This window comes from Herpailurus yagouaroundi, unplaced genomic scaffold (genome assembly GCF_014898765.1).
Source record: "Herpailurus yagouaroundi ecotype Mexico unplaced genomic scaffold, PumYag 162, whole genome shotgun sequence".
In the NCBI taxonomy this organism is placed as follows: domain Eukaryota; kingdom Metazoa; phylum Chordata; class Mammalia; order Carnivora; family Felidae; genus Herpailurus; species Herpailurus yagouaroundi.
This window is the reverse complement of record NW_024412403.1, coordinates 29,390,744-29,402,833: the sequence shown is the minus strand read 5'-3', so window position 1 is coordinate 29,402,833 and position 12,090 is coordinate 29,390,744. Positions and strand designations below refer to the sequence as shown.

Below are 12,090 nucleotides of genomic sequence, written 5' to 3'. Positions count from 1 at the left end.
CAGACTGTCATATATTCAGGAATCATTTTGAGACATAAAATCATCAAAAAATAAACTTAGGAACAGTGAGTATGTGGAAGACACAGATGTGCCACCTAGATCCCCCTTCTAGGAAGGGCTTGCCTCCCAGCTGTGGGAATACATATAGCAAGCCAGCTCATTCAGGGTTGGCCTGGCTAAGGCCCCACTCCTGAAGGTCAGGCCAATTTAGCCTAACACAGAACAACTCTGATGGATAATACTCCTCTATGTCTCTCTGGGGGGTTGGTCAAAACCTTGTGGGATCTGTATCACAGTGTGACTTTTCCATCTACCCAATCCTCCTACCTTGTTTTCTTCCACAAGCATTGATCCCAAGTGAGCAACCTGTACTTCAGGCTTAGTGTTATGGGCCAAACCTCCCGCCCCCAAATAGATATTTGGAAGTCCTAATCCCCAGAATGTGACTGTATTTGGAGAGACGGTCTTTAAAGAGGCAATTAAATTAAAATAAGGTCAGTAGGGTGGGCCCTATTCCAATATGACTGATGTTCTTACAAGAAGAAATTAAGACACACATACTCACACGGAGAGAAGGCCATGTGAAAACTCAAGAAGGGAATCATCTACAAGCTAGAGATTTAGGCCTCAGGAGAAATCTTGCTGACAGCTTGTCAGACTTTTAGCCTCCAGAATTGTGAGAAAAGAAATTTCTGTTGTTTAAGCAACTTAGTCTGTGGTACCTTATAATGGCTGCTGGAGCTAATACACTCAGCCTCTACTTCCAGAAAACTCCACCAAAGACAGATAACTTTGAGAGAAACTACAGAGAAAGTAAATAAAAAAAGCACAAAAGTAACTCATTTGAAAGGGCCTATAATAAACATATATAAAATTAAAATGCAAATAGGATATATTTATATTTAAGAAATAACCTAGTTCTGTAAAAATTCAGTTTAAAGTTAAAAGAAAACAAAACCATGGACTAAATATGTTTATGTTCCTTTAATGTGGTACATGCAATGTTTTTTCTTTTCCCTTGTTAGGAGTGTTTCTTTTATTTCTTTCCTTTTTAGGGTTCCGTGGCTTATGTTGCCCAGCAGGCCTGGATTCAGAATTGCATTTTACAAGAAAACATTCTCTTTGGCTCCACCATGCAGAAGCAATTTTATGAGCAAGTATTGGAAGCCTGTGCTCTCCTTCCTGATTTGGAGCAGTTACCAAATGGAGATCAAACTGAGATTGGAGAAAGAGTAAGGAAAATATAATTCATCACATGCAGGAATAGAATTCCATTCAGCCATGCTAATAACATATTTATAGTCTTTTTTCTGAAGTCTTAAAGAGCTCTATACAACTATAATTTTTAAAAATCATTACAGAATTTCTATGAAAGAGATGGCGATATTAAGGACAAATAATTATCTATAATTGACTATTTGGAAAACATTTAAAATCAGCAGGGAATGCTGTTGTTAGTGTCCACATGGGGGAACGAAAGCCTACCAACTGGATCATCAACACTTTGTTTTTAGCTGCTCCCATAATGCTGTTCACTGTCTAATGAGTGAATGATGTTTTGTGCTTTTCCTGTATCTCTTGTGCGCAAAGTCAAGCCTAGGACAGTAGCAACAGAACACCAGTCTCCAGCGGTGGCACCGAGGCCAGGTTCTAAAAAGACTCAGACGATGCTGTCGTTAACGTGCCTTCTCCATGTTTGCTCATTCTTGCTTAAGAGGATCTTGCTTCCCATATTCTTTGTTCTATTTTATTTTCATTGCGTTAATGAATAGTCATTACTCTGCCCAGTGTTTTGGAGTTTAAACAAAACAAAACAAGAGAGCATGAGCCAAAGTATGAACCCTGAGAGATTATCTCTGACCCGTGACTAAACTCTCCATTAATTAAACATGAATGCAAAAGCAGCCTCTGCCTGTGATACATGTGTGCTGTGAAGATGGGTAAATGATCTTTACCAAGTGCTTTGAATTTCTGAAAAGAGAGTCAGCATAGTGTTGTTAGGCTTTTGTACTCCTGGCCCCAAGTTGTTTAATAGTGCTGTTATATAAATTGATAAATAAAATAATTAGAGAGCAAAAAGATAGAAAGTAGAAATATTTAAGATCTAGAATGAGGCAAAATTTACCTTTTAACGAGACTTATGTTGGCTTTGTTCATAGCCTGTTACTTTGCAGATGTATTTTCTCGAGTTATTAAATAGATTTCATTTTTTTTCCACCACATCTGTGTTGTCGTTTTTTTGTTTTTTGTTTTTTGTTTTTGGTGTCTTTGCTATCCCTTGGCAAAATGACACCATAGCTAAAATGATGCAGAAATGTGACTTCTTCAAACTTGTTAATACATACTGAATATTATGCTGATAAAGCCAAACTCTAACAATATGAAATGTTGACGGTATGTAAGTAAAAAGAATTTAAAGAGGAATAAAATGCAAAATGTGAAGTATATATTAAATATAGGCATAAATGTCATCACCATATATAACTTACACTTTTTGTAATTAGATGTCTCCCAATCTGATGATATGCTTTAAAATAAACATGTAATTGACTATTTCAAAAGGAAATCTGTTTACAGCTGTTTATGAGACAACTAAGATAATGGATATAGAATTTTATTCATTTTTATTCATCTTTTCCTTTGGCATTCTTCAATTGACCACAAATATTTTTAAATCTATTATATGCCTTTTTTCTGCTATGGGGTACATAATGGTGAGCAAGGGAACTGTCCCCTACCTTCAAGAGATTTGCAATCCAGTGTATCTCTGCCAATGATATTATCAGTTGTCCTTATTAATATTTATTAATCACCTAGTGTCAGACACAATCTATGTGCTGGGAGTGTAGGGATAAACTAGATCATAGGCTTGTGAGGGAGACTGATGTGGGTATTGCCATTTCTGGCAATGGGATGAGTAAACTGAGCATCGCAAGACAAGAATGGAAGGAACGAATCACTTTACTTGGAACAGTGGGTGGAAGATTGCTTTGGAAAAAAGACTTCTTAGAGTGACTAGATTTTGAATTAAAAGGGAGGATATGGGCTCTAAGTAGAATGAACAGCTTGGGCCAGTCTGGCTGGCAAGCCACCTTCAGGTGAGGACAGTATCAGGAGAATGGTTGAAAGATGAGTCAACACCAGAACGTAATTATTGTAGATTTATACTAAGGAATTTGTTGTTGCTCCTGGATGATGGCAAATGAGATGTGGGCATCCCAGGTTTTTAAACAAAGTGATGACATAATCACAGGGTAGGCAATGACAAGGCAGAGGATGAATTAGAAGAGTGATTGGGGATAATAGCTAATGTTGATTGTGTCTGTACTTGGTGTTGGATTTGTTGTAAACTTGTAAGTTTTTTAAATTTTTTGCAAATATCTTTTGTTTTTTTGTAATTTATTTATTGTAAATATCTTATTAAATGCTCATGACAAACCCATGAGTTGGGGGCTGTTATAATCACACACACACACTCACACACACATATTATATTATTTTATATATATTTTTGCATGCCTTTCCCCCCTGCTAAACTGTGACCTCCTCATGACAGAGGCTCAGTTTCATTATCTTTGAATCCCAAGTGTTATCTAGCACCCAGAATATGATTATACAAAGGAGGTATTTGTTGAGTAGGCACAAGATGAGAAAGGCAAAAAAGCAATGGCATTTTACAATTAGAGGTAACTGGCTAAGTTCTGTGCTGCAAGGAAAGCTTTTAAGCCAGATCTGTAAACACTAAATATAAAATAAATCAAGTAAATTGGGCCTGGCCCCATAATTCTCTATACAGGGCTGTACATGTCGACTTTAATTCTCACATGGAATGATGGATATTCCTTATTTCTTGCTTCTTAGAGTTGTACTTTTGCCAACAAGACTTGTAGTAATCTTTCCACAGAATAAAATAGGACATGATGATTACTGCTTTAGTAATTTAGCTGTTATTCTCAATTTTCTATGTGTCAATTTAAAAATGATCACTGGTGTCAGTATATGGTTAGCAGCCAAAAATCTTATTTAATATATCAGAGGCATGACTTTTCAGAGTTAGGGGATTGGAAATTCTTTTCTCCTTAATTGTTAGTATCTACTTTTGAGAGTAAGCAATTAAGAGAAAGCAGATATATCTGTTAATTTGCACAAGTTAGTAGCACTTGGAAATAGCGGATGGGGGCTAGGCCTTTTGTATTTTGGAATAAAGAAAGGTTTGAGGGTTGATCTTGAATTGTCATCTGTCCATGCTGCAGAAGAGAAATTGGATGTCACTCTATGTGCTTTGAGATTTACCCATTTTTGGTCATGGTTTTTCTCCTGCTCCATTTTCAGGGTGTGAATATAAGTGGGGGCCAGAAGCATCGAGTGAGTCTGGCCAGAGCTGTGTATAGCAGGGCTGACATCTACCTCCTGGATGATCCCTTTTCTGCAGTTGATGTCCATATTGGAAAGCAACTTTTTGAAAAAGTGATTGGGTCCTCGGGTATTTTGAAAAACAAGGTAGCCATAGTGTCATTTATGCTTTGAGAGGATAAAGGGAAGATAATCTGCATCGCAGTGTGCCTAAAATTCCAGTATTTTGTTCATTTGTTGAAGTAAAGTAGTGAAATTTTACGTGAAAGGGGGGTATTACATTAATCTTTTTACAGACAAATTTTCATGAATATTTTTTAAAGTTTTATGTACAAGTTTACTGTGACAACAATTTATGTGATTGTTACTTTATAGACTGATACCACACTCTAAAGGGAATTTGTATGTCAAAATGAGTTGTTTTTAGTTTATTTGATTTTTTTGAAAAACGGTATTTTCATACATAGCAATTTCATAGAAAGTATTATTTTACTGACTATTAATTTGTTACTTAAAATTATGGTATTATTAATATAGCAATAACAATTCTGTTCTCTTGTGAAAGGGCCAAGAAGAAGGGTATTAATATTTACTGAGTGCATTCCATGTCTGACACTAAATTAGTTCATTTAGTTCTTAAACCAAGTCTCTGAATAGGTATTAACATTATTCCTGTTTTACCTCTGAAGGAACTTGTAGTTCAAAATAGTTTGATATAGGTTGCTTAGCTTAAGAAGAGCAGAGATTTTAATAACATTTAGAATTGTTGAATTATTATGTTATGCACCAGAAACTAACATAATATTGTGTGTCAACTGTACTTTATTCTTTTTTAATTTTTTAAAAATTGTAAATGTTTATTAGAGAGAGAGAGAGAGAGAGAGAGAGAGAGAGATGGAGTGCGAGCTAGGGAAGGGACAGAGAAAGGTGGGGGACAGAGGATCCGAAGGGGAGCTCTGTACTGACACCAGAGAGGCTGATGCGGGGCTCACATACACAAACCTTTAGATCATGACCTGAGCCAAAGGCGATGCTTAACAAACTGAGCCACCCAGGTGCCCTCAACTGTACTTTAACTAAAAAAAACAAACAAAACAACAAAAAAAAAAAAACCAGATTTTAAAAAGTCTGTCTGACCACAAAGCCATACTCATTCCTTCATAATATGCATTTATGGATTTGTTAATATAAGCACTCTGGAAACATTAAATAAATGTGTAAAATGATAAAGTATATATCTAAGTAAATAATAGATAAATACCTTACTTATCAAAATTAACCCAAGATAAAAACTTATGGTTCAATCCTATGTGTGCGTGTACAGTAATATGGAAAGATTTAAAAATAAATAATATGAATTATGACTGTAATCAAACACTTTATTGTAATCCTATAGGGCCTTTCAAAAACTAAGCCATGGATGACAGATACGAAATTTTTAAATTTGTTATGAAATTGATTCATTTTTAATGAATGAAGAATCCCTGAACCAATGGGTTAAAAACATTTGCAGTCCAGGGAGCCTGGGTGGCTAGTTGGTTAAGCGTCCGACTTTGGCTCAGGTCATGATCTTAGGATTCGTGGGTTTGAGCCCCCTGTTGGGCTGTGTGCTGACAGCTCAGAACCTGGAACCTGCTTCAGATTCTGTGTCTCCCTCTCTCTCTGGCCCTCTCCCCCTCGTTTTCTGTCTGTCTCTCTCTTTCTCAAAAATAAATAAACATTTTGCAATCCTTTTTTTGGTCTAGCAGCATATAATCATTCATTGTGAAATATATAAATGCTGCCTTAAACTGATACCAACCAACAATTACACTCTCAAATAGTAAAAAAAAAGAAAGAAAGAAAGAAAGAAAGAAAGAAAGAAAGAAAGAAGGAAAGAAAAAGAAAGTAAGAAAGACTACAGCTTTCCTTAAAATAGATTATTTTTGGGGCGCCTGGGTGGCTCAGTCGGTCAAGCGTCCGACTTCAGCTCAGGTCATGATCTCACGGTCTGTGAGTTTGAGCCCCGCGTCGGGCTCTGTGCTGACAGCTCAGAGCCTGGAGCCTGCTTCAGATTCTGTGTCTCCCTCTCTCTCTGACCCTCCCCCGTTCATGCTCTGTCTCTCTCTGTCTCAAAAATAAATAAACATTAAAAAAATAAAAAAAAATAGATTATTTTTGCCATTTTTTACTATAATGCAAGAAATAAAACGCTCTGTTTTTCAGACTCGTGTTTTAGTGACACACAACCTCACACTGCTACCACAGATGGATTTGATTGTTGTAATGGAGAGGGGCAGAGTTGCACAAATGGGAACATACCAGGAGCTGCTGTCTAAAACCAGAAACCTCACACATTTGCTTCAGGCCTTCAGTGAACAAGAAAAAGGTGAGACACAATGAAAAATAAGCCTAAGATGTAGCGTGCCTACCCATTCTGAAAGTCCATTAATTGTGTGATTTCTTACAATGCATTTTTCTTTATTCATCCTGCTTAAGTCAGGAATTGGGCACCTTCCTTTCTCTAGAAAGGAAACAAATACATTGGAACACATCAGCTAAAAATTAACCTCATTTATGATTTTTAAGCAAAATGTCATGCCCCAAGATCTGTTTGTTCATCTATGAAATGAGAGATTAGATGATTTATAAGCTCTACTGCAGGTCTAGAATATAATGGGTCTAAACATTCTACTTTCTTTTAAATTAAAAACAGGGAGCATAAATCTATGTCAAGTAAATAATCAGTATTTTAAATGTTGCATGTTGAAGGAGAGAAAAAAAAGAAGGGAAATGATATTTGTCTAACTTTTATTATGAATTAACAATTGAGTTTGCTAGTTTTTCTTATTATACTCCTAGCATTTTAACTTAAGATTCATAAATGTTTATGTAAATGAAGTGGTTTGATCCTTACCTAATTAAGGCACAGAGATGTTTGAAATCAAGCATCCGAGGGGTCCATTATTTCCCATCTCTGAAAGTTTAATGCACATCATCTTTTTCTAGCTAGATGGTTTCTTATGTAGACCACTATGATCATTGTCCTGTAACTTCCCAGAATACTACTGAAAAATTACTATAAAATCAGTTAACTATTTCATAATTTTGGGGTAACAGAAGAAATATTGAGCTATGCTTTGTATTTTCTATATGAACTGGGTAGCCACTAATTCACTTTACATTGTGCCTGATTATAAACGTCATAAAAATGTGTAACCGGTTTATAACAAGATCAGTGAAATTTATTATTTGAATGTTGTGAAATTAAAAAACAAAGCAATTTTGCTGATGTGTTTCCTTTTTGGACTGCAGCAAATACCAATTAGTTATGCACCACTGTTTTTCTATACCTCGTCTTTATTCTTTCTCAAATTCAAATATTCTATTGCAGGTGCATTCTGAAATATCTGATGCATCATCAGATGGCTGTGGTTATTCTTAATAAAAGAAGTACCTCCTCTGGGTGTTGTATGGAAACCAATTTGACAATAAATTTCATATATAAATAAAAAAAAAAAAAGAAAATAAATGGTACAAAACAAAAAAAAAAAACAAAAAACAAAAAAAAATAAAAGAAGTACCTCCTATTCTCTTAATGGCTAGCGATTTTGGAAATGATCTCTTACTTACTTGGTCAGGCTCAGTAATAATTTATATTTAGTATAAGTATAGGAAAGAGATGTCTGTGAATGTCTCCAGGACTAGAATGAGAATGTGGTCTGTCATTTTTTTTTTTCTTTTCCCAGCACTTAGGTAGTCTCATGCAAGGGAGGTTACAGGTACTCAGTAGCTGTTAAGCAGGTGAATCTGCCGGAAGTATGTCTCCTCAGGAATTAATAGGATGATTTAGAATGCTATGAATCAGTGTATTTTTCATGTGGCCATTTATTTTAAAGGCCACATGAAATATAAGTTATATTATTTTGGAAAATAGAGCTCTAAAAGCAGATAATAACTTCAATGTTCCATATTTAATTCACCATAAAATATGAACAGTGTGTCTTTTGAAAGTTGTGGAATTTGCTTTTGTTTAAAACTCCATTTTTGGAAACAAAAATCGTGCCCTTTCTGTATTTCTATATACCTTCTTATGTATATGAATCCTCTATGGTAACAAGCGAAAACAGTATTATTCTTGAAGCAGGGCTGACATTAATAGATGTCACTGCCTTACCACCAGAAATATGCCAGAGTTAGAAAAATGTAAATTGAGGGGCGCCTGGGTGGCGCAGTCGGTTAAGCGACCGACTTCAGCCAGGTCACGATCTCGCAGTCCGTGAGTTCGAGCCCCGCGTCGGGCTCTGGGCTGATGGCTCGGAGCCTGGAGCCTGTTTCCGATTCTGTGTCTCCCTCTCTCTCTGCCCCTCGCCCGTTCATGCTCTGTCTCTCTCTGTCCCAAAAATAAATAAACATTGAAAAAAAAAAAAAGAAAAATGTAAATTGAACTTTTTTTTCTTAATGACTGCAGTGTTGTGTCTTCTCTGTTAAAATTCAGGAAGGTGATGAATAGAGTTATTTTTTGCATTAAAAATATAATACATTTTTAAATGAATATTTCTAGGACTTTGATTTTTTGGATGCTGAATAAAAATGTAAAATGAAGGCTTTTTAAAAGCAGTCATCAAATTACTTTACCCATGATGATACTAGATGTTAGATAGATATTTGTAAAAGGTCAGCTATGTATAGTGCAGTTCCCTTAGGGGTCACACAGAGCAAGGCAAAAGTAGTTTTTGATGACATAAAACACCCCACTAAACAATAGCTTCAAACCAGGTTACATTCAGTGTCAAGTTCTTGCAGTGCTGCCCTTAGACATGGGCCAATGTGACCCAATACTATGCTCCATGCTTTAGAGAGTCCCTGTTTCAGACTTTCCTAGCTGGTTCTCTGACCAAGAGCCCAAGGGATTATTGTGCCCATGAAGGGTCCCCTTCTGATATTCTACCTTTTTTATTGTTTGTATTTTTAAACAATTTTTTTAAATTTTATTTATTTATGTTTGAGAGACAGAGAGAGTGTGCAGGGGAGGGGAAGAGGGAAAGAGGAAGAAAGAAAATCCCAATCAGGCTCTACACCACCAACATGGAGCCTGATGCGGGGCTCAAACCCATGAACCATGAGATCATGACCCAAGCTGAACTCAAGAGTTGGATGCTCAAATGACTGAACCAGCCAGGTTCAGAAGATGAACCAACCTCATCTTCTACTTTTTTTTCTACTGTTCTGGGTATTTGGGGTTCCAGAATTCTCTGTCGAGATGACATAAACTTGCTCTTCAGTTCTGCCCTCCCAAAGGCAGGCTGATCTACTGGCATTTGCCACTCTTTGGCTTGAGGAATTTTTTTTCTTTCTTGGAAGGGTTAGGGTGAGTACAGCCTAGACATGTAGCCTGAAGTGTCTGTCCACAGACATGGTTCAGGATGGGGCCAGGGTAGGAGAGAAGGGGACAGGAACCTTGACTGAGGCCATGTCACCCAGAACTTCCATGTTTTCCAGAGGAACTCTTAGGGTTCCAAATACTCTCACATGGACCTTGCCTTGAATATGGTTGGGGAGGTGGATTGCTAAGGATAAGCAATAGAACATATTTGTGAGTCTGTTTGTTCAATCTGTAGCTATTAAATAATTAGCAATATGGCATGTGGGGCCTTCATTTATACTCTTGCCCTGGTTCCCACCAATGTGAGATGCAGGCTTGTCCCTGTGGGGCATTTCTTTTTTTAATTTGCATAAGTAGTAGGGAAAACCCAAACTATATCTGAGAGCATTTTTGTTGGGATTTAGAGGAAAAAGATTGTCTGGACAGGTAGTAAAATTTAAGAGGTATGATCCTTAGTTTGAAAATACCCTGTGATCTGTCATTTATTTAACTTATCTTCTTTGATCTTGAGTCTGTTCAAGAATTCTTTTAAAAAGAACACAGTCCTTCCATTTTAAAATTTGTGTTAACTTATGTGACACCAGAGTGGGAGTAAATGTCAGCACAACCTGGTGGAAACAACACTGGGCCAATTTTAGGTGCCCCAAGCACCTAACTAGGTGAATCTTCATAAATATGACTTAACTCTTCTGGTTCTTCCCATTTATAAAACATGGGACTTGAACTAGATCCACTTTTCCTGGTGGCTGATGTGGAATTGAACAATGCAGGTTTTGATCACTCCTTTGCCCTCAAAACTGCTTATGACTCAGCTGCTTTTTCTCCTTTTCTTATCATCCTCAATCTTGCTATTGGGGTTGAGAACAGATAACTTAAAAAAAGTAGTTTTACAGTATGATCTGGGTTTGGATACATCAGACCTTTAAGAATCCACCCAGCTCTGAAAAGTCTATAAATCTCACCTTTTGGAAATATTATATTAGAGAATCAATCAGAGGTAAAAAGAAAGGTCAGTGAAGAAAGATATGAGGACTAATGATAAATTTACATGGAATCTCATGTCTCAGAGAGATAGGTGATGTAAGTCAGATTCTTCCATTAAGGGCTATTTGATATTTATTTCTAGAAATAAGAAAACATAGAATTCATATAAGAGATTGTGGAAATTCCCAACTTCAGTTTCTATCTTTTAAAAATGAGAAGTCTGAAATTCAAGGAGTTTAGGTATCATACTGTAAAAAAAGACAAAACCCAGCCAAGTTCTGAGATGTTTTCCTTCAGATTCAGGTTCAGATAACTCGAACCTCTCAGTGTTGTAGTTCTAGATGCGACACTTGTTTCTGTGACTTGCTTAACTTCTCTGTGCCTCAGTCTTTTTATCCCCAAGATAAAGGGATAATTATACTATCTTCCTCATAGGGATACTCTTGAGAATTAAGGGAAGAATTTATATATATATATATATATACATATATATATATATATATATGATTTAGAATAGTGCCTGCCACATAGGAAGTTAGTATTAGTGATATTAGTAAGAAGATGACAGAGATTTGGGGGACTTACCATTGTGTTTCATCAATAATCTTCACAATAATCACAATTTTCTGTAAGACTTCATTAAATTACATTTTTCCTTTAAAGACTAGAGTCATATTCCTCTTGGGCAAATAACTAGCCCTTCTGTGGAAGATCCAAAACAAGTTAGAACTCTAATGTCCAAAAAAATAATTTCTGTGGACTTATTCATTATGAAATCTCAGTTTTTATGAAGATATTACAAGATATTTCAAGCAAAAGGGAAATTATGGGGCAAATGAAAGGACTCCTTATATTCCTGTGGATCCAGAACACAAAAATTTCTTCAACTGGTATAATCTTTCACCAAATTTCACTATTTAATGCATTGTTTGCTTATATGTATATAAAAGCACTCACCATCTTCCTCTCCAGCTCATGCTTTAAAGCGAGTCAGTGTAATCAACTCCAGAACTATACTGAAAGACCAAATCTTGGAGCAAAATGATAGGTGAGTATTAGGATGATACCAAGCTCACTGGGATTATGGGCTAATTACAATTTTTTAAACATTTAAAATGCATCCTTTATAAAGGATCTACACATTATAATGGCTGCAAAAGTACTTAGTGGTTTCCAAATTTTGAACTATAGGTTAGATGGATGTGTCTCAGTTTTTAAGTGAGATGGATGTGACTTAGTTTGGGGAAGATATGCTCATTAGACTCTCAGTAACTTCTAGACAAATTCTAGTAGAAGAAGTGTGTATGTGTGTGTGCACGCACTAAAAATATCTCCAACCTATAGCATTCATATGCACTACTGATGTAAATGGGAAAATAAGCTTGAGA

The 12,090-nt window shown here is 36.1% G+C and overlaps 1 protein-coding gene across 5 annotated transcripts in view; it reads left to right on the top strand.

Moving 5' to 3' along the window:
• Positions 1–12,090, top strand: part of LOC121036081 (multidrug resistance-associated protein 1-like) — an 89,102-nt gene that overhangs the window by 42,787 nt on the left and 34,225 nt on the right. For all 5 annotated transcript variants that reach the window (XM_040484171.1, XM_040484173.1, XM_040484174.1 and 2 more), the window contains 4 exons: positions 1,056–1,232; positions 4,333–4,500; positions 6,559–6,721; positions 11,675–11,750. In XM_040484171.1, the coding sequence (XP_040340105.1) occupies positions 1,056–1,232; positions 4,333–4,500; positions 6,559–6,721; positions 11,675–11,750 (584 nt within the window). The remainder of the gene's footprint in view (positions 1–1,055; positions 1,233–4,332; positions 4,501–6,558; positions 6,722–11,674; positions 11,751–12,090) is intronic.